At 35.7% G+C, this 27,910-nt stretch overlaps 1 protein-coding gene across 18 annotated transcripts in view; it reads right to left on the minus strand.

Annotated features, from left to right (window-relative positions):
• CYLD (CYLD lysine 63 deubiquitinase) overlaps positions 1–27,910 on the minus strand; it is a 53,384-nt gene that overhangs the window by 13,843 nt on the left and 11,631 nt on the right. For 11 of the 18 annotated variants that reach the window (XM_063612710.1, XM_063612711.1, XM_055297700.2 and 8 more), the window contains exons 5-10: positions 26,695–26,800; positions 7,462–7,560; positions 5,605–5,721; positions 3,502–3,881; positions 2,152–2,317; positions 1,079–1,220 (exon numbers count right to left, since the gene is read on the minus strand). In XM_063612710.1, coding sequence (XP_063468780.1) covers positions 1,079–1,220; positions 2,152–2,317; positions 3,502–3,881; positions 5,605–5,721; positions 7,462–7,560; positions 26,695–26,800 — 1,010 coding nt within the window. Of the gene's footprint in view, positions 1–1,078; positions 1,221–2,151; positions 2,318–3,501; positions 3,882–5,604; positions 5,722–7,461; positions 7,561–8,564; positions 8,574–26,694; positions 26,801–27,910 lie in introns of all 18 variants that reach the window. The other 7 variants (XM_055297701.2, XM_063612718.1, XM_063612717.1 and 4 more) reach the window with 2 other exon arrangements.

Here is a 27,910-nt window from a genome sequence, read left to right on the forward strand (position 1 = left end):
GTCTCAAAAAAATAAATAAACGAGTGACAGCAGTAACTTGCGGTTATCAAAGAAAAAGAAAATTTAGCTAATACAGATTTTCATCAGGAAATCTAAAGAATATTATATCAATGCTATAAGCCTTGTTTTTGTCAAAGTATTCTGCAAATAAAATGGCCACCACTTTATTCTTCTTCCTACCTTAAAAACATTAACATCCCATATTAACTTCCTAATTCTTATCATATGGCTACAGAACTGGCAGTCTACTCTCAATTTAGCTCAGTCTACAATCCTCAGAGCCTAAAGATTCTTGGTTCAATTTCCAGAGCTTAAAGATCCTTGCAATGTTAAGGCCAGCCATGGTGCCTCATGCCTGTAATCCCAAGCACTTTGGGAGGCTAAGGCAGGTAGATCATTTGAGGTCAGAAGTTCGAGACCAACCTGGCCAACATGGTGAAACCCCGTCTCTACTGAAAATACAAAAAAAAAAGTTAGCTGGAAGCGGTGGTTCATGCCTGTAATCCCAGCTTCTCAGGAGGCTGAATCAAGAGAATCACTTGAACCTGGGAGGCAGAGGTTGCAGTGAGCCCAGATTGTGCCACTGCATTCCAGCCTGAGGGACAGAGTGAGACTCTGTCTCAAAAAAAAAAAAAAAAATCTTGCAATGTTAAGTTGTTCCACTTTGGAAAAAATTGCATATATGAGGGCAGCAGTGCTGCTACTGAAAATCGTTTTTTTAAAGAAAGTAGTTTTATGACTGCCTTTACCTACTAAAAGAAATACAGCACATAACAGCCAATGGCTTTACTGCAAGTTATGTTGTTTGATACGTGCACAAAGATTTCCCAGATACCCTCTGTATATCTATTCCATTTGTAACAATATCATTCACCTTTCTGGATACAGAAACGAGACGACATTGAAAAGCTTCCAAGGAGTATGTCATGAAAAGCAAATCTCCCTTTCGATTCTGACCCACAGTCATCCAGTTTCTCTACTCAGATGCAGATGGCAGTTTCTTTCACACACACACACACCCACATGTGTCCCTGCCCCATGGCACTATCTATACCTATTGCATTCATTTTAAACTTACCAGAATAAGGTTGAGTCTAAGTAACAAGAATTGTAATGACCCTGGATGCCTTTCTTCTTCCCAATCATTATCTCCAAGCCTTCTTTTTCCATTTTTGGTGGAGTATTTTCTTCTACTACTTCACTTAAGTAGCCTCCAAATGCTGAAAAGATTTTTTTTAAAAAAAGTAAATGAAAAGAATTCTTTTAAACTATTACAATATGTATTCCCACAAATATTTTTTCATTTTAAAATGTTTTTGTATTTTGATGCAAAATTTGTTTCTTAACTTTAAGTGGAAAGTAGGCTTTGGTTAACTGCTATTCGACTTGGCTTATAAAAATTGCTATTGTTCATTTTCAACTTCATTTCCTCCAAGATTTAAAAACACACTTTAGAGTATTATGTGTAAAAAGCATCTGTCAAGTAAAATATATTTCCCAAATATTTCACTATTTATCTGAAGATGCTTCATTTTCAAGTTTGAAAAGAAAATGAAAATTCCAAAGTACTATTTCAACATAATAAGAGTGTTTTTCATGAAGATGGCTTTCCTGTTTGCACCTGCTGAGGCCCCAAGATGCTTTTCCACTATTATGTAGAAGTGGAAAGGAACAGCACCAGGAAACTGCCACCAATTACACGTGATGAGGAGAGCTGTCCTCCAGCAATCAGTTGAAATCTACTTCTTACACTAAAATGCTGATTTCTTTGTAAGATACACTCACTGCTGTACTTAAACAAGACACTGTGAGGGAAGTCAGCAAAAAAAAAAAAAAAAAAGAAGGTCACATTTCAATTTCTACCACCAGTATTGCTGAAAACTAAATGTCTGTCATCAACAGGAAGAGGAAAAACAAATCATACTATTATTCACTTTATAAGTCCCAAATGCAAGTCCTAATACTTTTTTAAGATGTCCCCTCTTAAAACAATATTCTTATACACCATGCAACATTTTTACTAATTTAAAGCTTAATGAGCGTTGGCAAGAAATATATTAAAACACTGTCACCATCATCTAATATAACATGATATGAGATTAGAATTAGAGTCATTCCAGGTTGTTAGGTAAACAAAAAGCATCCAAATACCTAAAGAGTTACAGCGCTCAATCTGATTGGAAACCGGCTGCAATGATGCAAACCTAGAGTCAGGCCTGCAGCTCTTCAGTTTCACAAACAGCGCCTTCTTCAGGGCACAGGTGAAATACCGAGTGCCTCTGAAGGTTCCATCCGTACAGCCTGCACACTCATCTTCCTGAAAAAGAAATGCTTCAATATGCATTATACCATGCCTTACAGAGACCGTATACAAAGAACTAACGTTTCTAAGACCTGTTTCTAGTATACCCTTTCTCACCACTCCCTCTTCGCACCTGCACTGAGAACCTTATCAAGAAAAAGGAGTTGAGTAATCAGTGCTTCAGCCCACAGCTACTGATTTAAGAAGTGAATTCCTTAATCCAGCATGAAGTCCTTCTTGTATTTCCTTTCAGAATATATGCTTCAACCTCCCCTGGTTAAACGGGCTTTCCCGCACCATTTCTACAAGCATTAAAACAGGCAGGGAAGGAGAAGGCTATTTATTTTAACCCTCATTCTTGCCTTCCCACCATGCCCCATAAGATAGTATTCACTAGCATGGAAACAAACAAGAAAAAAGAAAAGAAATACATTTAAATCGGCCAGGTGTGGTGGCTCATGCCCATAATCCTAGCACTTTAGGAGGCCGAGGCAGGCGGATCACTTGAGTCCAGGAGTTTGAGACCAGCCTGGGCAACATGGCGAAACCCTGTCTCTACTAAATATACAAAAAATTACCAAGCATGGTGGTACATGTCTGTAATTCCAGCTACTCAGGTGACTGAGGCAGGAGAATAGCTTGAGCCCAGGAGGTCGAGGCTGCAGTGAGTCCTGACTGTGCTACTGCACTCCAGTCTGGGTGATAGAGTGAGACTCTATCTCTAAATAAATGCTAAACATACTCAACTTCTCCTTTCCTGATTACAAAATATCAAACGATATGTTCTCCTGATCTTTCTCTCTAGCAAAAGTCTCAAAAGATCTCTAAAAATGGTGATTAATTTTAAAGCCAGTGATATAATTATTAGAACTGACCAGGGGAAGGGGCTGAAGAAGAAAGAGAAAAGCTGATGGCAAATTTGCTTGATTTACTAAATTCTGTTTAATATAAGGAGCCTAAATCGATTGGCCTAAAAATCAACTTTCATTCCTTGAACGTAAATCAACTAACATTAGGACAGGTGGGTCGCAAGCTTCAGGGGCGGCAAAGGGAAGTCAGGCAACACGGTGAGAAAATTATTCTGCAGTGACAGCTTTTCTGACAAATATAACAGTTTGTCAAAAAGCATATAATAGGGTGAAATCTGCACAAAACCTCATAGAGAAAAAAATTGAAATTTTTGGGTCAAGTTAAATTACCAGTTCCAGTCCAGCGAGTACTTCATTCAGTCCTGGTGGCTGACCGATCCAACGGATTACCCCATAGAAAGGAGGGTTCTCCTTAACTTCAGCCAATGAGCCCACTTCTAGACCATGTGAGTTCCCAGGAGGCATGGCCAAGGGTGGACTCTCTTGGACGGGTGCAGTGTTTAGCTCTTCCATCACAGACTGGGCTGACAGAGAAAGTGGACTGTGGCCAATACTTCCATTGGTATTGGGCATCTTTGTAAGACTGAATGGTAAAGAGTGGAATCTATTCTCGGTGGACAGTGAGTTCACAGGAGGAGGCTGGAGTGGTGGTGAAGAACGGTCAAAGTCTGTAGATATCTCTGTAAGAGATTTTGCAGGGTCTTCTGCAACTACAAAATTATTTCTAATTAGAGAAATGTATTCAAGGATATTGACTCTGTCTTAGATTTCTAAAAGTTAATATACAGATCTAGTCCAACCACCCACCTAAACTCCCTGCTATTAATAGTACTATCATAGGCATCACAAAGTTATTATCTCCAACAGTGTTCTCGCTTCTCTCTCCACCTCCATATTTATGCACCTCAGTCAATGGCACCCAATTGTTCAAACCAAAAAAATCTATTATCAGTGGGTATCGTATAGGTGATAGTCTTTGTCCAAAATACAATTAATTGAGAAGGCAGTACAAAAAGATATCAAAAACCTTAAGAAACACTTCTACATAACTAATAGATCAAAAAAGAAATAATACGTTTTAACAATAAAGAAAAAAGAGAGAAAAAGTAACAAAGAAAGAAAGAATCCTTGTGGAACATGGCTAAATTAATACTTACAAGGGAATTTTATAGACTTAATTGCTTATTTCAGAAAAAAATAAAAGCTAAATATGAACTCAGCATACAACTTGGGAAGTTAAAAGAACAGAATAACCCTCAAAAAAGTAGAGAAGAATAAACTAAAGAACAGAAACAATAGAAGAGAGAAAACAAACATACAATAAGAAGTTCAAAGCCAGAATAAACACAAACACAGAATGTAATTTAAGAGAAACCAAATATATGATAAAGAGAGCCACAGACAAAAGCTATTTCCTTAAAATGACTAATACAGCTGACAGGCAGGTATTGCAGATCAATGAGGAAAGAATGAACTTCTTACTAAATGCTGTTGAGATAGTTGGTCATCCGTATTTTTAAAAAAAATTAAACAGGAATCCTACTCATACTCTACATGAAAATCAGCTCCAGGTGGCTTAAAAACAAACGTGGCAGGCAAAACTCTAAAGGCTGGGAGACCACAGAGTCAGGCCTGTTTGCCTTTCCATTCTCATCTCATGAGTGTCATGCCTCTCTCTGTTCTAGTCCCTGGCAAACACTAGCTTCCATTCTTCCACGAGGACTTCCCCTGTGCTAGTTCTTCTCCCGAGGAGGTTCTGGCCCCTTTCACTTTGCCATCTGTCACTCCTCTGGTAAACCCAAGCATGTGTCACTGCCCCAAAGAAACATCCCTAAGACCCTGAGAAAAATCATCTTTGGTGTATTCTCACAGCACCATGCACCTTCACCACACACACCACCAAGGCAACTCTACTTCAGTGTCTGTGGCTGTTTGATTAATTTCTATCTCAACAACTTAACAACTGCAAACTCACAAAGGGCACGAACCATGTCTATTTTTTTCTCACCATTTTCATCTTGATGCCTAAAAGAATGCCTGGCAATCATAAGCACTCAATAAATATTTGTTGAACAAATGAACAAAGAAGATAATAAACTAGGTGAAAATGATATGTCCCAGGACCAAGGGAAGATAAATTTTTTTAAAAGGGAATGCTTTAAAGAGGTCAAGAAGGAACCAGACAGAAATCTCCCACCCTAAATAGATCAGTTAAAGGAAAAGAACAAATTACTAAGACATTTCTTAAACATTTTAATAATCTTAACAGTAGTCCAGTTCAAACTGTGTACAATATTTTAGTTCAGCAATATCACAAAGAGTGGTCTACTTATTCTGTTTCCAAAAACTATAAATATTGATATAAAAAACTATTTTTCTTTGATGAGTTAAAAAGAAAGGATCATTATAAAGAACACTAAAATTACTGATTACCTTCATCAATGTACCATGTATTTTTTGATTTGGATTGTGGTTGTGAGTCAACAGAAGACCCATTTAAGGTATAAAATAATTCAGATCTGTTTCTATTTCCAGGGTCTGAGGTAGATCCTATAGAACAAGAAAAGTTTCATTTAAAAATAAAGTCAATATAGCATCAAAGTTTTTTTTTGGTAAGAGAAATTATGAATATGATGTTAATAACTGTTTACATAACCAATAAATGTATATAAATACAATATGTTTTTTAGTTGTCTTCAGCTTTTAAAAATTTAGTAACCATTTTGGCAATATTAAAAATATTTTTCAGCCCAAAAGTCAAGATAGAAGGGAAACAGGAGTAAGTTAAAAGAAAAGCCCACTCATTTTTTTTTTTTTTTTTTTTTTTTTTGAGACAGAGTCTCACTCTGTCGCCCAGGCTGGAGTGCAGTGGCGCAATCTCGGCTCACTGCAAGCTCCGCCTCCCGGGTTCACGCCATTCTCCTGCCTCAGCCTCCCGAGTAGCTGGTGGCTCACGCTTGTAATCCCAGCACTTTGGGAGGCCGAGGCGGGCGGATCACGAGCCCACTCATTTTTTAAAAAATGAACTGCTTTAATTGTTCCACGTACCACAGCTTATTTCTAAATGTCAAAAACACCATTCTCCAGCTTCATAGACCCATTGGTTCACAAATTTAACCTATTATTTTAAAAGAAGGTAATCCTCAAATTCTATATATAAATCAGTACACAAATTACGTTTAAAAACAGTTAAGTTTTAAACATTTTGGGATTTTTGGTCATCAAATTCCTTGTGTCTTTGAAAAAATCAAGCACTATTATTTCTTATAGATTGGATTTATTATACGTGAGAGGGCGAGTGTAGCTATGCCACAGCCATTTCACGACATTACCTTGCCTCAGTATTAATTCAAGGACATGCCACACACAGTGGGGGGCAGTGGGCTCTCCAGAACCCACAAAAAAGCTGATTTCCCTTTTCAAATTAAAGCAGGTAGCTGTACATTTTATAACTTTAAGATCTACTACAATACAATTAACATGCCATAGCTTAAGAAAATCTTTAGTCTGTTTCTATTTAAGTGAGAGTAGCAAGTTTGAGCTATCCTATAGAGATCTATAGGTTAACATAAAAAAGACTGTTACCCATATATCCTGCAATTAATCCTAAGTCTTCCAGGCCCCAATGTCACACAAAATAATTCTTAAAGTACAATTTCCTTTCAAAAGAGTCAAAATTGTAATAATTGAGGAAAAAATATCCTTTTCCTAACTTGCATCTGAGTTAACAAAAATTCTCAGAGCCTTTTTAATGAGCTCTTTGGCATGTATAACTACTATTCTATAAATCTATGAAGTATGTGGAAGCTAACAAAAAAAAGAGCTGTAAGCTTCACACATATTGTGAGGAAGCTTCTGGGAAAGAGAAGAAATTTTCGCTTAGCAGTTTGGGATTTAATTTGTGCCACATCTAGTTAGTAAAATCCATTTAATTAATCTCTAGTGTACTTTATCCTATATAACATTATCCATATAGGATTATTTTACACAGTTGCAATCCTAAACTATACATACAAATATTCCAAGTAAGGAGTTCCAAAAACCAGTTGATTATAGATCAGCAAAACACACAAGACCTTATGGGGAACTCTTCCTGAGGTAAAAAAAGGCTGGGAACACTTGGCTTAAGCAACAGTATTTATATACGAGCTTTAGTTTCACTACTAAAAATGTTTGAAAGAAAAAAAGTCTACATACATCTTCAGAAGTAATAGCTTATAATCTTTTCTAATGCTATGGCAAGTTAGGCATTATATAAATAACTAAAGGTTATACGCTATTAATCCATACCCGTAGCCTTTGGTTTATTATGACTGGATGAACCTTTGTCCCCAACACCTCTTGACATAAAGGCAAGTTTGGGAGGCCTCCTTTCCTGTGTCACGCTCTCTGAAACAGTAAACATGTTTTTTAAAGATAAAGGCAAATTCTTATAGAAGAGAAACAATCTACAAAGCAAAGACAGTAACAAAAAAAAAAAAAACCCTCTTTCTACAAAAAGGCAGAATTTTCAGTTTTACGAATTCTTTTTAAAGACCATCAAAAGTATTGAAAAAGATAATACCATGGGGGAAAAATCAATGCTGCATTTCAAAATGTAATTCCTATAAGAAAACACCCTCTCAAAATACAATTCCGCTAAATGCTTTAACCTCTTGAAAATTTAATCGCTTGTAGTCAATTTTATTTGATCTCTTAAAACACTACAAACAAAATCTTACTCAGTTTTTTACAGCATTTCCCAAATCAGCAGGCCTAGAACACCCCGGTGTATTATGAAGTGTTTCGAACTCAAATATTTCTTGAAGATGCTGAGATAAACAAAGATAAACAATTTCTTCACTACATGGAACCAGAGCCTTTAATATGCTAATGTGCATTGTGAATTGCTCAGGGGAAGCAAAATAAACTTATTGACAAAAATTTTTATGCCACTTTGCTTAGCATCTCAGATTAATACAGTTCATGAACACAGTTTGAAAAAAGCCTGGTTAGGAATATGTATCATGGTTAGGAAAGTTCTGGTTAAGAATATATATCTGCTTTTAAAAACTTGTATGTTAAGAATAACACAGATGTGTATACAAACACTTATACATATAAAGGAGGAAAACATAGAGAATTATACATAGATTAAAAATACAGAAAACCAGAGACATACAACAATATATTTGAAGAAAACACTCACAATTATTTCTGAAATATAGGTATAATAAGTGTGGCAAACTTGTTTCGAATACAAAGACCACTCTAGATCTTAAAGCCCAGCAATGATCATAAAATACTCCTAAATACTGATCAAGGGAACGTAGAAGAGGCAGTGTGAAAAGTTCTTCCTTTGAAAAATTCAACAATACATCCGTGGAGTCCAACACGACACTTAGGAGTCATACCTGATAAAGCTGTGTGTCAGCAAAAACGGTATCACCCACAGTGGATTTGAGGACAGAAAGAAAGAAATAGGAAAATTTTTACATTTTAAACACAAGGAAAAGACTTTTCTTAAAAAAAGAGGAAATTATACTAAATGAATTATATGTAAATACTTGGTAACTTTTTTCCATGGTTGAAAGAGGAGGGGGATGTGTTATTAAACTATATCTTAAACATCTCATAATATGATCCAATAGAATATGAAAATATTTTAATTCAAAAATTACACCAATTAACCATGATTTCGATCAAGTGATATAATAAGAGAAAAGCTATGTACTAACACTGTGGTCCCCACTTATCCAGACTTTTACCTTCCATGGTTCCAGTTACCCACAGTCAACCACCGTCCAAAAATATTAAATAAAAAATTGCAGAAACAGACAATTCGTAAGTTTTAGGTTGCATGCTGTTCTGAGTATTATAACGAAATCTTGCAACATCCTAATCCATAACCCCTGGACGTGACCCATCCCCCTGTCCAACATCTCCACATTGTGTCTACTCCCTGCCTTGTTAGTCACTTAGTAGCCACCTCAATCAACAGATCAACTATTGCAGTATCACAGTGCTTACGTTCAAGTCACCCTTATTTTACTTAATAATAGTCCTGAAGTACAAGAGTAGTGATGTTGCCATATTGTTATTATTGTCTCTTCTCTGATTAATTATTGTTTTTAATATCTTATTGTGCCTAATATATAAATTAAACTTTATCAGAGGCATGAATGTAGAGGAAAAACACAGTATACGTAGGGTTCGGTACTATCCATAGTCTCAGGTATTCACTGGGGGTCTTGCAAGTATCCCTTGATGAAAGAGGAGGCTACTGTTCTTTTATGATGTTGTCATTCAGATATCTTTGAATAGCACCCATGACAGCTACTTCAGAAGGAAAATCTTAGTCACTGAGAAGAGTTCCCAAATTATAGCATATAAATTTACTAAAGAAAAACAACTCCCACTATTAACTGTAATTAACTGCATATAACATTTTTTAAGTATGTTCACATGTATGTCACGACATAGATCCATTATATAGTTAGTAACCATTATAACAAATGCAGCAAGTGCTCTTCCCTTTGTTAGGCTTTGAAGGCAGCCTGGCAGGATTGGAGGGCCAACTGGATGGCCGGTGGTGACAGTTCTGCAGGTGACACTAGGGAGGAGCTCCAAAGATTAGGAATGTGAGCAGGAGGGCATTGGAGTTGGAAACTGTAGCTACCTTCTGCCAAAGGCTGTCTGAGAGGGGGGTCAAATATCAGCTCTAAAGAAGAGGACATTCCATCAGAATTCTATACAAAGGGGCACAAACCACCTCTAATTGCCCTCCAGCAATTACACACCAAATATTTCTTGTTACTTTGTCACAACTGTGTTGATGGCCCAAAACTACTTGGGTCATGAAGCAAAACTTTCAAACTTAAATGAATTATAAGTGATTACCAACTCTGGAAAAGATAAATTTGGGCTGGAAAACAAGGTAAGAAATAAATTCAGCTGGCAATTTTGTGTGATTAAAACAATCCTGATTAAAGATATTAAAAGATATAGAAGATAAGTCCACCAAACAGCACGTGTAAAAATGTACAGAGCAGCCCTATTCATTCTAATCAAAAGCTGGAAACAAGCTATTCTACAGAAGAATAGAGAAACAAATTATGGCCTATTCATACAATGGAATACTACATAGCAATAAAAAAAGGAATAAACTACTGATAAACAGGGCAACATGGACATTGTGTTCAGCAAAAGAAACCAAATCAAAAGTATCCATTATATATACACAGCAAGACTGCATTTAAATGATAAAATTCACAGCTTATCCATCACTTGTTGATTTAACCAAGAAAAGAAAAATCCCTTGGAGAACCTTGAGCAGGAAATCATAACAATAAACTAGTGAACAAGTTACTGTTCAAATCAAATGAAATGTCTATGAATTTGAATGACCCAGTAAATTAAGAGAAATTGTTTAATTAATGTACCGCTTAACATCAGCAGCCACAAGAGCATAATTCAGACTCAAATGAGAATTTAACATCCACAGAAATCTTGTGAAGAAAACACAGTTTACTTGAGTAGAATGAGGTATTATTAAATCCGATACCAGAAATATCTTACATAGCAACTATTCAAAAATCTCTAAAAGGTTGGGTTCCTGATCAGAATAAATATTTTCCATAATAGTATATGAAAAATTATTCAAGAAATGCTTGAAGGTGCCATACAGATAACACCAAAAGTTGCATGCTGAGATATGGTGCTTCAAATTATCCTTCTTCAGGGCTCCAGCTCTAACTGTCTCATAGGACCAGGAGTACCGCCTGGCAACATTCATGGTGACTCCGATTGACAAGCAATCTCTATGAAAGCCATGTATTACTGTCTATCAAAATGTAAAATGCATATAGCCTTTGGCCTAGCAATTCTACTCCTCGGAAGTTATCTTTTTATACTGGCACACACAACTGATACATAGATACGAAGTTATTCACTGAAGCACTGTTTATAACAGCAAATGATTGAAAACAACCTAAATGCTCATCAGTAGGAGGCTGGTTCAAAAACTATGGTACATGCATAAAACGAAATATAATGCAATGATTTAAACAAAAGACTAAGTATACAACTTACGTACTAATATGAAATAATCTCTAATATCTATTGTTAAGTTAAAAAGGAAGGTGCAACTTCCACTTCTGGGAAGATAAAGTAGATGTACTTCCTATTTCTCTTGCTAAGTACAACTAAAATCTCTAGACATAATATATAAAACAAATATAAGAAGACTTTGAAAGGTAGAGATGAGAAGGTAGACCAGCTAGGAACCTCAAGACCTAAGAAATAACATCACCGAGATTTCCCTCTGGGATTTCTTCTTGACTACATTCTTATTCCATACTTAGAGCTAAAAAAATCAGCACCCTGGAAACATCAATAGGCACAGACAAAAGAAGGCATCAGCAGCCATCAGGTAAACTCAAATCAAAATCACAATGAGATACAACTACAAATCTCTCTGAATGGCTAAAATTAAAAATAGGGTAAACACCAAATGCTGGAAAGGATACAGAGAAACCAGGTTACCCATATATTGCCAGTGGTAAAGTAAAAGAGTACAGTCGCTCTGGAAAACAGTTTAGCAGTTTCTTAAGAAACTAAATTTGCAAATATCAGCGAATACACACTTGGACAATTATGTCCAAGAAATAAAGATTTATGTGCACTCAAGAAACTACACACAAATATTTATAAAAGCATTATTCATAATAGCCAAAAACTGGAAACAAACCAGATGTCCTTCAATGGGTAAACAGTTAAACAAATTGATACATCCATAATATGGAATATTACTCAGGAATAAACAGGAACAATCCATGGATATATAAAATAACACAGATATATCTCCAGAGAATTATGCTGAGTGAAAAAAGAGCCAGTCTCAAAAGGCTACATACTGTACAACTCCATTTATGTAACATTCTTGAAATGACTGAATTATAGAAATGGAGAGCAGATGAGTGGTTGTCAGAGGTTAAGGATGGGGCAGGAGTAAGAGGGAATTCGTGCGGCAATAAAAGGGCAACATAAGAGATCTTTGTGGGATGGGAATGTTCTGCTTCTTGATCATATCAGGGTCAACATTCTGGTTGTGATGTTGCACACGTCTTGTTTTACAAGATGTTACCACTGGGAAAAATTGGCTAAATGGCACACAGGATCCCTCTCTCTGCATGTGAATCTATAATAATCTGAAATGCTGTAAATTATATATCTGAAAAACGACTTGTATTCAGAATTTATAAATAACTGTCAAAACCCAATCATAAAGAAGCAATTAATAATTGGCCAAAGACTTTCACAGATACTAAACCAAAGAAGATATATAGATGACAAATATGCACATGGAAAGATGTTTGATATCACTGGTCACCAATGAAGCACAGAGTAAAACCACAATTAGATGTTACTAAAATTTTAAAAACTGATCACACCAAGTGTTGGCAAAGATCTGGAAGAACCGTATCTCTCATATACTGCTTCTGGGAATGTAAAATAATGCAACCACTTTGGAAACACAGCTTGGAAGGTTTGGGGGTTTTATTTAAGTTAACAATCACCTATGATATTACCGGCCATTCCACATCTAGGTAGGTACCCAAGTGAAATGAAGGCATATGTCCATACAAAGATTCATACACAAATTTTCATAGCAGCATTATTCATAATAGCCAAAAACTGAAAACAATTCAAGTGTCCATCAACAAGTGAATGGATATAGAAACTAGTATAACCATATCAACAATAAAAAGGACAACATGGATGAATAAAACATAATTATGTCGAGTGAAATAAGCCAGACAAAAAAGAATGCATCCTGAGTTATTCCACTTCTGTAAAATACTTAAAAATGTGAACAAGTGTATGCTGACGTAAAGAAGACCAGTGGTTGTCTGAATGTAGGGGGTGGGAGGACAGGAAGAGGCAGAGGGTGGGATCCCAAGGGACATACTTTGGGGTGATGAATATGTTCACTATCCTGATCATAGAGATCATCAAAAAAAAATAGCATTATACTCCCAACCCCCACAACTAGAACAGAAGACACAGGTTGAACTAGAAAAGCAGAAATGTATAATTTTGGGGTGGTGCTAATTGATATGCTTCATCATAGCAACTTCAAGAACATGAACATAATGTCAAATTAGATATGTTAGCAGTGTTTTTAACCATTTAGAACAGAAATATAAGAGAGAAACAATTCTATAACAGGTTTAAGATTCCTGCATCTTTCAATCAAAGGTATCTTTCAGAAGCCAACTATTACAAGCAATTGATAGAATTCTTTCCTAAGCTTCCCAGCTGTTCAACTGCTCCAAAAAGAATCTTTTTTCTTTTTTAACTGCTGGAAATATTAATTTTGTTTTACAGATGAAGGTAATTGGGCAAGAAAAAGAAACTAAGGAACTAAAGGAGACGCTTTGACTTTTTTTTCCCCTCAAGAAAAGAGTCCTAATGATGACATAAAAGGCAGATGAAGACGCATTTAAATAAACTAAATTAATTTTCATTTAAACAACTTTAGTTTTTAAAGTCTATTTGCAAGCTTTATTTTGTTGACAAATAAGTGTAATTTATGTATTATGTTATAAAAGCTGGTATCATTCTTAATTATCTCCTATTGAGGGTTTATGAAAATCAAGCTTTAAAAGAAAAAAAAAAATACCATTCTTTTCCTTTCTCTTCACTGCTCTGGGCCAGCAATACTGACAATGATAACTACTGATTTAGAAGATCAAAGTGTGCCTGACAAGTGACACCCAAGATATTCATGTAACTAATTTTTATTATTTTAATCCTCCACCAATATTTTAACAAAACAAAACTGTAAATGTTTTTAAGATAAATACTACTAATGAAGAATTCCTTGTCAGGTTATATTCCAGGAAAAATAGAAAGGGTGGTTTTTTTCTTTGCTTTTCTTTTTAAGTGCTACTGTAGAACCCAAGATAATTTACATTTCAAACCAAATTGAGATGTGGAAAAAATAGACAGAAGGAAATACAGCTCTAGAGTGTGTGTGTGGGAGAAAGCACTTCAAGTATTTATTCTACAGCCAACTGAGAAAAACAATCAATTATACATAAGCCAACTTCATAGTTCAGGTATCTCAATCTTAAATTATAATACTAAACTAATGATTTCCCCAGTCTCCTAACTTATTCAATATAATGAATTGCATTCAGTTGTAAAATGTAAAATTCAAAGAAATGCAATTAAGGTAGGTAAAGAGAACGGTTACTGTCAATCTAAAATGCTTTCTTTTTTTAAATTATTTTTTGAGCTTTCAAAAGTACCCTTTGGAAATTAAAAAAAAAAAAAATTGAAACCCACAAACCCACACAGGCATACCCCGGAAATATTGCAGGTTCTGTTCAAGACCACCACAATAAAGCAAATATCACAATAAAGCAAGTCACACAAGTGTTTTTGTTTCCCAGTGCATATGAAAGTTATGTTTACACTATACTGTAGTCCATTATGTGTGCAATATCATTATTAAAAATAATGTATATGCCTTGATTTAAAAAATATTTCATTGCTAAAAAATATTAATGATTATCTGAGCCTTCGAGGAGTCATAGTCTTTTTGCTGGCAGAGGCTCTTGCCTCAGTGTGGATGGGTGCTGACTGATCACGGTGATGGTTGCTGAAGGTTGGAGTGACTGTGGCAAATTTCCTAAAATAAGACAACAATGAAGTTGGCTCTTTCATAAAAGATTTCTCTGTAGCATGTGATACTTTTGATAGCATTTTACTCACAATAGAAATTCTTTCAAAACTGGAGTTAATCCTTTCCCAAGCCCTGCTGCTTCTTTACTAAGTTTATGGAAATAAACTAAATCCTCTGTTGTCATCTCAACAATGTTAACAGTATCCTCACCAGGAGTTGATGTCATCTCGATGAACCACTTTTCCTTTCTCCATCCATTCAAGTTTGATCATGAGATTGCAGCAATTCAGTCAAGTACACTTTCAGGCTCCACCTCTACTTCTAGTTCTTTTGCTATTTCCACCACATCTACAGTTATTTTTTCCACTGAAATCTTCAATCCCTCAAGGTCATCCATGAGAGTTGGAATCAACTTCTCCCAAACTCCTGTTAATGTTGATATTTTGACCTCCTCCCATGAATCATGAATGTTCTTAATGGCATCTAGAACGGTGAATCCTTTTCAGACAGTTTTCAATTGACTTTGCCCAGTCTATCAGAGGAATCCTCATCTATGGCAGCCTTACAAAATGTGTTTCTTAAATAAAACTTGCAAATAGAAATTACTCCTTGATCCATATGCTGCAGAACAGATATTGTGCTAGTGGGCATGAAAATAACATTAATCTCCTTGTGCATCTCCATCAAAGCTCTTGAGTGACCAGGTGCATCATCAATGAACAGTAATATTTTGAAAGGAATCCTTTTTCTGAGCAGTAGGTCTCAACAGTAGACTTAAAATATTCAGTTAAGCATGCTATAAACAGACGTGTTGTCACCCAGGCTTTGTTGTTCCATTTATAGAGTACAGGCAGAGTAGATTTAGCATAATTCTTAAGGGCTTTGGGATTTTCAGAATCCTGGCTTCAACTTAAACAACTGCATTAACCCCTAACAAAAGAGTCAGCCTATTCTTTGAAGCTTTGAAGCCAGGTATTGACTACTCCTCTCAGCTATGAAAGTCTTACATGGTATCTTCTTCCAATAGAAGGCTGTTTTGCCTACACTGACAATCTTTTGTTTAATGTAGCCACTTTCATCAATTAACTTAGCTAGATCTTCTGATAACTTGCAGCAGTTTCTATATCAGCACTTGCTGCTTCATCTTGCACTTTTATGTTATGATGACATCTTTCCTTAAAGTTTATGAAGCAACCTGTGTGAGCTTCCAACTTTTCTTCTGCAGCTTTCTTACCTCTCTCAGCCTTTACAGAATTGAAGAGAGTTAGGGCCTTGCTCCGGATTAGGCTTTGGCTTAAGGGAATGTGCTGGTTTGATCTTCTATCCAGATAACTAAACCTTTCTCCATATCAGCAATAAGGCTATTTTGCTTTTTTATCATTCATGTGTTCACTAAAGTAGCACTTTTAATTTCCTTCAGGAAATTGTCCTTTGCATTCACAACTCAGCTAACTTTGGCAGAAGAGGCCTAGTTTTCAGTCTCTCTTGGCTTTCAACATACCTTCCTCACTAAGCTTAATCATTTCTAGCTTTTGATGTAAAGTGAGAGATATGCAACTCTCTCTTTCACTGGAACACTTAGAGGCCATCGTAGGGTTATGACTTGGCCTAATTTTAACATTTTTGGTTATCAGGAAATAGGAAGGCCCAAGGAGTGAGAGAGAGAGAGGCCCCACTGGTCAGTGGAGCAGTCAGAACACACACAACATTTGTCAGTGGAGTTTGCCACACATGGGTGTGGTTTGTGGTGCCCTAAAACAATTTCAATAGTCACATCAAAGATCACTGATTACAAATCACCATAACAGATATAATAATAATGAAAAAGTTTGAAATATTGCAGGAATTACCAAAATGTGACACAGAGACACAAAGTGTGCACATGCTACTGGAAAAATGGCACTGACAGACTTGCCCAAAGCAGAATTGCCACAAACCTTCAATTAATAAAAAACACATATCTGTGAAGCACAATAAAGAAAAGCACTATAAAATTAGGTATACCTGTATTTGATTTCGTAAAACAAGTGAAATTACATTTAGCCGTGTTACTTTGGGGAAAACGATATTGGCACAGAATTGGTTATCTCTGCAAGAATACACAAATAGTGAAAGAAAATTTATTTTACAAGTGATTCCCCCATAGCTATCCAGCAAGTTAACATTATAAAATGAGCATAACTCCTAGAATTTGCTTAGGACAGAGTGTCTCAAGCTCAGTCCTACTGAGGTTCTGAACCAGATAATTCTGTGTTGTGTAGGGCTGCCCTGTGTACTGTAGGAAGTTTAGAAGCATCTATGGTCTCCACCCATTAGAGGCCAGTAGTACTCTCACCTCAGATGTGGCAATCAAAAATCTCCAGACAATGCCAAATGTCCCCAGGAGACAAAAGCATCCCAGGCTGAGAACTATGGGCTTAGACCTAAAAAATCCACTAGTTACACAGTAAAAATAATAGCATATTTTAAACAATAACAAGTATATCTAGAAAGAATTAAGAAAGCCAAAAGTTGGTCCTTTCAAAAAATGAAAGTCAGAAACCACTGGTAAGATTGGTGAAGAATATAAGAAAGCACAAATGATTAACATTTTGGATGAAAATAGGAACACAAGTGCAGATGCTGCTGAGGTTGAACAGAAAATTAAGAAGCTTTTATAAACAACATTATGCCCAAAGCTTTGAAAACAAATTAAATGGATACATTCATAAAAAATAAAACTTACAAAAGACAGTCAAAAACAAATAGAAATGTTAAAGGATATTTCATCAGTAGCTAAACATTTTCACAAAAACAAGCTTTGCCAAATAATCAAGGAATAGGTAATTCTAATCTTACATAAACTCTTTCAAATAACAAAATAAAAGAAACATTTCCCAGGTACTTTATGAGACAAGCATGACTTTGATTCCAAAACCAGACAAGGACAGCTAAGAGGGAAAATGTATAGGCCAGTATCTCTTATAAACAGAGATTTTAAAAACAGCATGCAAATACAAGCAAACTGGACCAAGCAAAGTATGAATCATGATGAGGTTGGGTTTACATCACAATTGTAAGGTTGATTCAATATAAGAAAATTAGCAGATTAAAAGAAAATAGGATTATCTCAATAGAGAAAAAGTGGTTGATAAAATTCAACATCAATTCATGATAAAACTGTTAGAAAACTAGGAACAGTAGGTAACTTCTCTAACCTGACAAATGACAGATACAACAATAAAACTCTATAGCAAACATCATATTTAATAATGAAATGTTGAAAGCATTTTCCTTAAGATCAGAAAAAAAGGCCAAGATGCCTTCCATCACTACTTCTATTCAATATTGTATTTAGGGGTCCTAGCCAGGACAGTAAGAAACCATTTTTAAAAATAAAAGATAAGAATTCAGAAGAAGAGGCAAAACTGTTATGTGCAAACTATAATGACTGAATATTTTACAAGTAATCCACAGATTACGAGTAAGATATTTTAGTAAGACTGTTTGTAAGAAAAATCAGCACACGAAAGTCAATTGAAATTGACTTCATTCCCACTAGGATGTCTAGAATCAAAAAGTCAGATAATAACAAGTATTGACAAGGACATGAAGAAATCAAAACCCTTACACACTGCTAGTAGGAATGTAAAATGGTGTGGCTGCTTTGGGAAACAGTCTGGCAGTTCCACAAATGGTTAAACATAGAGTTATATGACCCAGCAATTCCACTCCTAGATATAAACCCAAGAGAAACAAAAGCATATGTCCACATATGCTTGTACATGCATGTTTGTAGCAGCATTATTCATTTTAGCCAAAAGGTGAAAAAAAACCTAAATATCTATCTACTGATTAATAAACAACATGTGATGTATCCAAACAATGGAATATTATTCTGCCTTAAGAAGGAAGGAAATTCTGGCACATGCTACAACATGGAGGAACCTTGAAAACATTATGCTAAGTGAAAAAAGTAAATCACAAAAGACCACATATAATGTGATTCCATTTAAATGAAATGTTCAGAAAAGGCAAACATACAGAGACAGAAGTAGACTGGTAGTTGCTTAGGACTAACAAGGATGAAGGGTTTGGGAGATGATCACTAAGGGGTACAGCGTTTCTTTTAGAGATGATGAAAATATTCTAAAATTATCTTGACAATTGCACATGTCTGTAAATGCACTAAAATGCACTGATTTTTACGCTCCGCGTGAATTATAAACTAGATCTCAGTAAAGCTGTTTTCTAAAAAAAAAAAAGTCAATTGTATTTCTACATCAGCATGACACTGTTAGAAAATATGCTTTATAATGCATCAAAATGCAAGTGAGCTCTTCATGGAGAAAACTATAAAATTTTACTAAAAGGAAATTAAATGAATGAAAGGATATACAATGTTCATGTATTAGAAGTTTTAATATCACAGAAATGTCAATTCTCCTCCAATTGTTCTACAGATTAACTGCAATTCCAAAATCCTAACAGAACTCTCTTATAGTATTTGAGAAGCTGATAGTTAAACTTACAATGAAGCCCAAAGGCTAACAATAGCCAAGACATTCATTAAGAAAACGAACAATGGAAATGTACGCTCACAGCTACCAAGACTTCTAAAGCTATGGATAGGCTTTAGTGTAGGGAAATAACAGCGCTCAGAAAGATCCACACGTATACCTCTGGAAACTTGATTTATACACAGCAAGCACGGAAGGTCAAATTGGACATCTGTACCCATATTTCATATCCTGTACAAAACCAAATCTAAGTGAATAACACACTTAAATGTGAAAATGCAAAACTATCAAGAAGACAACTATTTTGAAAACAGTATAGAACAGGAAAATTCAAAAGAACAGTGAGAGGAGACTAGTGTTAATAATATTAAAACACATAAAGAATCACACGTAGAAGCAGAGTGTGGAAAGATGAACAAAGGGGACTCAGGGTGGCGGGGGGGTGGATGATGGGAGGTTGCTTGGTGGGTACAATGTGCATTGCTCCAGTGATGGATGTGCTGAATGAAGGCCCTGACCTCACCACAATACAATACAGCAGTGTAGCACGATTACACTTGTACCCCATGAATATATACAATTTTTTAAAAATCATTAAGAACAATGTGGTATTGAAACGTGGGGAGATAGAATAGAAAGTCCAAAAATATACCACACTACACATGGAAATTTAGTATGATGAAAGTGGCCTCTCAAACCAGTAAAGATGGACTTTTTAATAAATGATACTAAGAGAACAGGGTGTCTTCTACCTGTGGGTAAAAAAAAAAAACTAAATTGGATTTATATTTCACATCATATACCACATAAAACAGAAATGGGTCAAAGATACAGAAAGAAAGAAAGAAAGATAGATAGATGATAGATAGATAGATAGATAGAGAGAGAGATATGTACTAAAACCACAGAGTACTAGAAGAAAACACAGGGAAATTCCTTTATAACCTAACAGTAACTCAAAATCCAGAATCTATTAAAACAAAAAGAATAGAACAGCATAAAAATTTTATAAATCCTGCATGGCAAAAAGTGCCAAAGTCAAAAACATCACACTAAGTGAAATGCACCAGATACAAAGGACAAATGTATGATTCCACTAATATGAGATACCCAGAGTAGGCAAAGTCATAAGGACAGAGAGCAGAGAATAGAGATGAGCAGAGGCTGGAGGGAAAGAGGAACCAGCAGCTATCTCTTCATGAGTATAGAGTTCCTATTTGGGATAACGAACAAGGTTTCTGGAAATACATAGTGGTGATGGTTGCACAATTGTAAACCTACTTACACTAAATTATACACTTAAAAATTGTTAAAATGGTACATCCTGCTATGTATATTTTACCACAATAAAAACAAATGAGGGTGACCAGATAAATAAGCAATTTTAAAAAAAGACAAATGACAAATGAGGGTGGAAGAGTGGGCAACACTTGCACCTCGGATCACAAGACTTTGCCACCCTAACACATGAAGAAATCAGTGAGAAAAAAGACCAATAACCTAACCCAATTTAAAAATAGGCAACAGATGCAAACAGTTCACAGAAAGTAAAATTGCCCTTAATCATAAGCAAAAATGTTCAACATCACTCAGAGAAATGCAAATTTCTATTTGCAAATGTATTATATACACTGAAATATATTTTTTATCTATCAGATTGGAAAAAAAGTTAATAACACACTCTCATGGGAAAGCTATAAGTTACCCTTGTATTCTACTGGGAGGAATATAAATTGTTATATCCAAGACTGAAGGCAATTAGCAATATCTAGAACAATACCAACGCACACACCCTTTCATCAAACAACTTCACTTCTGGGAATATATCCTCCAGATATGCTAGCACATGTGGGAAACAGATATGTACACGTTACAGTAACATTGTGTGGAATATAAAAAAGTCAGAAATAACCCAATTATCCATTGATAGGAAACTGGTTAAATAAATTATGAATTTTTTTCCATACAATGGAAAATTACACACTATAAAAAAAGAACCTCTGTTTGCAAATATACAAAGCATTCTAACATATAAAATTAAGAGAATAAAGCAAACGGCAGAAGAGTGTATCTAGTACACTTCTTGAATTAAAAGGGGGAATAAGAATATTTATATTATATAAAGAAACACTGGAAAGATATATAAGAAATTCATAAAAACTGTGACTAGTGAGAAACAAAGGAGTAAGCAGGCAACTGAGGCAGAGGGGATAAAAATGGAAATGAGATATTTTACCGTACTTTTTAATTTTGATTTGAGATATATGAATGATTTCTTAAAATTGTTTTAACAACTTGATAGAGGTTTCTAATTCAAGGGTATATATGTATTAGTTAAAACCCAAATAAATCCATATGTATGTCATTATATGTGTGACTTCTATCCGAAATGAAAAAGAAAACCCTAAATGCTTATCTCTAGTTAATTAGATGCACACTGAAGTATTTAGGAGGAAGTGAACTGGTATCTGCAACTTAATGTGAAATGCTCAAGAAAACGTGATGGATTAGTATGTGAATAGAGAGGTGGACAGATACATATAAAGCAAGTAAGATGTTGACTGTAGGATCTAGATGATATGCATAAGGATGCTCAATATAAAATTTTCAGTTTTTCTGTTTAAAATGTCATAACAAAACGTTAAAAGATGTTTTATTAAAATTCTAAAACTAGAGAACTCATGAATCAATAAATGAGCAACTCAACAGAAAAACAGGCAAAAAATACGTGTTTAATAGAAGACACGAATGTATAAACATAAAAGGCTGTTCGATCCTACTTGTAATCAGGGAACCACAAACTTTTAAACTACCTCAAGATACCATTTCTCAGCTATCAGGCTGGCAAAAATTTTAATCAGTACCAAGTGTTGAAAAGGAGGTGGAAACAACCTAAAACCCAAGTGTCCATTAATATTACAATGGGCTCAAACTGTGGGATAGTCACACGACGAAATATACTATGAAGCAGTGAGAGTGAACAAACTACTAATACCCTCATCCACAGAAAAGAATCTCAAAATACATTTTAAGTAAATGATGCAAGTAATTTAAAAATCAGTAAGATTTTAACTACATTAAGTTCAAAAGCAAGCTAAACCATATATTGTTTAGTTATAGAGATATAATTAAATTATAAAAAGCAAGGAAATAATGAAAAAAATCAGAATAGTGGTCATCTCTAGGCAGAGATTGCAATTATAATGAAAACAAGGTATTGCAGGTGGTTTTTAAGGTACTTCTAATGTTCTGTTTCTTAACCTAGATGGTCAGTTTCATGAGTGTTCATTATTATTTTTAATATATGTTGTTATATATACTTTTGCAAATACATTCTACAGTAAAAAGTTTCTTTTTTGAGATGGAGTCTCGCTCTGTCACCTGGGCTGGAGTGCAATGGCACAATCTCAGCTCACTGCAACCTCCACCTCCCAGGTTCAAGCGATTCTCCTGCCTCAGCCTCCTGAGTAGCTGGGACTACAGGTGCCCGCCACCACGCCTGGCTAATTTTTGTATTTTTAGTAGAGACGGGGGGGTTCGCCATGTTGGCCAAGCTGGTCTCGAACTCCTGACCTCACGTGATCTTCCCACTTTGGCCTCCCAAAGTGCTGGGATTACAATAATAAGCCACTGCACCCAGCCAAAAGTTTCTTAAATATGAAAATGATGAGCACACTGCCCATTTTTAAGGATTAAACATGAATTCGTATAATCTTAACATAAACATTCAAATGAAATTCTTTAATAGCTAACTCAATTTTAACATGATCAAAAAAAAGATCCTGACTTCCAACTCCCACTCCCCCATGCATGCTCTTCCTGTTGTCTTTCCCACCTGGGTAAATTGCCTCTCCAGCCTACCAGTTGCTCAGTCCAAACCTTGGAATCATCCTTGATTCTCTTCTCTCTCACTCAAACCTCACACCCAACCCATCTGAAAATCTTATTAGGGATCTTTACATTATATCCAAAATCCTTCACTTCTCACCATCCTCTTCATACGACCCCAATCCCAGCCACCACCGTCTCTCACATGGATAACTACAACAGTCTCCTTCCCGGTCTCCCTGTTTCTATCCTCTGTCTAGTTTATTCTTAACAGGCGGCCAGAGAGATCATTTAAAAATGCAAATTAGGGTGAGTTGTCCTTTGTCCAAAACCCACCTATAGCTCCCCACCTCTGTCACTATGAAAGCCAAGAATCCACACAACAGCCCACTTATCACTACCTGTTCCAGCTCCCACTGCAGCTCCTACAACTTTCTCCCTCACTCCATCTGCTGCAGCCACAGTCAACTCTTCACGTTGCTCAAACTGGCCACGCTGGCTGCGGCCTTGGGCTCTCCCTCGGAATCCACATGTTCTCTCCCAAACTTCCTTCATGTCGAGAGCTCAAATGTCACCTTATTAGAAGGTTCATCAGAACTACCCTATATGAAATTGAAAAATCCCGCCCTACAACCCAGTGCTCCCTTCCTCCTCACCGTGTTTATCATTTTTCATCTTATTATCATGTAATTGATAATACACATTACATATTTACTGTCTGTCTCCACTCACTAGAATGAAAACTCCACACGAGAAGAATTTTTACCAGTTTTCCTTCCTGCTATATCCCCAACATCTAGGTAAGGGCTTAATAATATCTGAATGAAGGAACGGCCTTTTATTAAACTGTTTTGTAAACCATAAGCATTTATTATAATATTTAAAAGTACTTTAATTCATAAAATAAATTGTATTATCTCCATTAACAATCGTGAAAAACTAAATTAAATTTTGCCAAGTAAAATATCAAGCACATATATGCTTTTTCCTGAATGTAAACCATTTGTTCCCAAAGGGAAGCAAAATAAAAAATAGCTAGGAACTCAGTTTGCAATAAATTAAAAATTGATTTTACAAAGATCAAGTAAAGCAAAGTATGTCACACTTTGACGAAGTAAAATTGAAATAAAGCTATCATTTGAATCCTATACCTCCAACTAAATTAATGTGTTGTTGCTGTGAAGCTAAAAACTAAAGCAGAAAGCATGCCCTAACTTGAAAAACAAGCATTGATTACTTGCCTCAGCGACAGGAAAACAGGAAGCGCAAACAGTGCAGGCTAAAAGGAACCTTAAGAATCATCTAGTATTAGCCCTTTCATTTTTACAACAAAAGAAACTGAGGACCTGAAATGACCTGAAAAAAACAATTCAGTTTGCTTATTCAATTGTGATCCTTGCTATAGCAAAATTCAGCTTTTATAGAATGAGAGACAAAATATATCTCCATGGAAACAATATTCCCAAGTATACATGTGAGACTGAGAAGTATAGTTTTCTATGCAGGTCTTCACATCCTAAATATATAGATAGGATTTGGGGTGGGGAGGTACTGAAAAGAGCACAGCTTTCTAATCAGACAGGTGTGGATTTAAATTCTGGCTCTACTATTTACTTTGATTTTGGTAATTCTTGTCCATCCGAGCCCCAGCTTTTTATCAGCAAAATGGGGATCATTAAGACCTACATTATAAGTTTGTTAAGAATGTAAAAAAGTATTAAGTCATCTAACTCAGGGCCTGGTACATTCCTGGCTACAGTCTGCCTGCAGGCCTTCTGAGATTTTAATCAGAGTTGCATAATGCTCAGTGAGAATCACCATCTCTGACTGCCACTGTTGGCTTTATTGTACTAGCCTATACCACAGAGAGTTCCACTAACAGCAGGGGGATGAAACTGTTGATGCTGTTATCAACAGAAATTGTCAATTACCTGACAGCAGACACTAGGTGCTACTTGTTTGAGGCAAAATGAAAGATTGCTTGATTTTTCTTCTAAATGTAAAGTTGAGCAATCTATTTCTGACTAGAGTCCTGATCCCTGATCAATCACACTTTCTCAAAACTAAAAGGGATCTCACAGGTCATCCAGCAAGAATCTTCTCCACAGTACATTAGATTAGATTAGATGACCAATGTCTGTGTAAAGCCTTCTAGCTTAAACCAAGCTCTCACTCAGGTAGCAGTTTATTACGTTTTCTGATCCTTCTAATTAACAGGAAGGATTTTTTCCCCTACTAAGAATGGACAGGTGATGAAAAAGTGAATGAAAACATATCAATGCCACCCTTATATACTTCCAGAAACAAAAATCTTAATTATTTTCATTTGAGGGTAACAAAGGATATCCTATTTAATAACAATTCCATAATATAAAATTCAAGTTCTAAAAATATATCTGGAAGCTTACATTTACGTTCTCAAAATATACATTAGAAAGTTTGCCTTTATAGAGGGATCAAAGACTAAAATCTAAGACCTGAAACCATAAAGATTCTAGAGGATAACATTGGAAAAATCCTTCTAGACATTGGCTTAGGTAAAGACTTCATGATGAAGAACCCAAAAGCAAATGCAACAAAAATGATAAATAGATGAGACTTAATTAAACTAAGAGACTTCTGCACAGCAAAAGAAATAATCACTAGAGTGGGAGAAAATCTTCACAATCTATACGTCCTACAAAGAACTAATATATAGAATCTACAAAGAACTCAAACAAATCAGCAAGAAAAAAACAATCCCATGAAAAAATGGGCTATGGACATTAGCCCACTTTTAGACAATTATCAAAAGAAAATATACAAATAGCCAACAAGCATATGGGAAAATGCTCAGCATCATCAAGTATCAGGGAAATGCAAATCAAAACCACAATGTGATACCACCTCACTCCTGCAGGAATGGCCATAATCAAAAAATCAAAAAATAATAGATGTTGGCATGGATGTGGTAAAAAGGGAAGACTTTCACACTGTTGGTGGAAATATAAACTAGTACAACCACTGTGAAAAACAGTGTGGAGATTCCTTAAAGATAAAAGTAGCTCTACCGTTTGATCCAGCAATCCCACTACTAGGAATCTACCCAGAGGAAAAAAAGTCATTATAGGAAAAAGATACTTGCACATGCACGTTTACAGCAGCACAATTTGTGATTGCAAAAATATGGAACCAGCCAAAATGCCCATCAATCAACGAGTCAATAAAGAAAATGTAATACAAACACTGTATGTTCTCACTTATATGTAGGAGCTAAGCTATGAGGATGCAAAGGTATAAGAATAATACATTGGACTTTGGGGACTCGGGGAAAGAATGGGGAGTGGCAAGGGGTAAAAGACTACACGTTGGGTACAGTGTACACTTCTCAGGTGATGGGTGCACCAAAATCTCAGAAATCACCACAAAAGAACTTATTCATGTAACCAAACACCACCTGTTCCCCAAAACGTTATTGAAATAAAAAAATTAAAAATTAAAAAAAGAAAGTTTGCCTTATAAATGTATAAAACAAAGAAAACATACCTGGGATGATATCATTGATGTGCAATAGAATTGTACTTTCAACACACGCAAAACTACAAAGCTGCACTCCATCGAATCTTCCATCCCAGTTGCCAATAGGGTTATCCTAGAAATTAAATGATAAACATTAAAATCCTCCTCAATGAAATGTAAATGTGAAAGTCTGTATTTTCCATAAAGAGTCCTCCAAAATATTTTACGTTGGTAAATGTTAACAATTTTACCTAAAAGAAAGAAAGAATACATTAGGAATAGTTGCCATAGTAATAAGGCTTTGCTTTTTTCATTTGTTTGTTCATTTTTTTCTTTAGGGAAATGAGATTCAAGAATAACCAAGTTATAGTAAACCCCCAGATAAGCAAAGAATTGGAAGTGTTTTTCATACTTTACTGAACAATAAATACTAATCTGTGGGATAACACTCATTTGAGGTTTAAAAAGACAATATTTTGCATAGGAAGTTTCATTAATAATATATTATTTCACCCAGAAACCTGCCTCTAATTAGCCCTAAGTTCTTCATATTCCCTGAGCATTTAAATAGTCCATCTGAACTTCTGCATGCCTTTCTGTACATAAAAAGTCTATTTTCTAATTGTTCTTTTGTCATTTTATGGGCATATAGGAATCTTCTCCAAGATGGAGATGTTTATATTTAATTATTTGATATTCTAATATAATGCCAACTAGCACTGTGCTGTACACGGAACTACATCAGTAGACAGGCCAGTCAGACAACTGCCCTGGGCACCAATGTGGATGGCATGCTAAAACGTCCCTGGAAATAAAGGACGAATAGAAGGAAAAGGAGATAAAGAAAGAAGTCTAGCATTTGCCAGAACTTTCCTCTCAAGGACTATAATAGAAGTGTTTGGAACGAATATCTATACAAGTCAGCTATGGGACAGACGGAGGCAGGGAGAGAAGCTGGCAGGGCAAATCTCTAGGCAGCTTGCCCCAGGTAAACAAGCTGACCCCAGACTGCCATCTGAAAAAGGCAAGGCCTAAACCCTAAACAGCTTCTGCCAAGTTTGAGGCCCCAGGTAAAGAACCTGACACAAGGAGAGACCAACCCCGATCACTAGTGGCCCTCTTTCTCCAATCTTCCCTCCATGCAGGCCACAATTCTCCTTGAAATAAAGACTGAATTACTATTTAAAGAATATTGGTTAAAAGGAGTGATTTATTGTCAGCTATCCTGAGGGGCATACATGTT

Source organism: Symphalangus syndactylus, chromosome 11 (assembly GCF_028878055.3).
Source record: "Symphalangus syndactylus isolate Jambi chromosome 11, NHGRI_mSymSyn1-v2.1_pri, whole genome shotgun sequence".
Lineage (NCBI taxonomy): Eukaryota > Metazoa > Chordata > Mammalia > Primates > Hylobatidae > Symphalangus > Symphalangus syndactylus.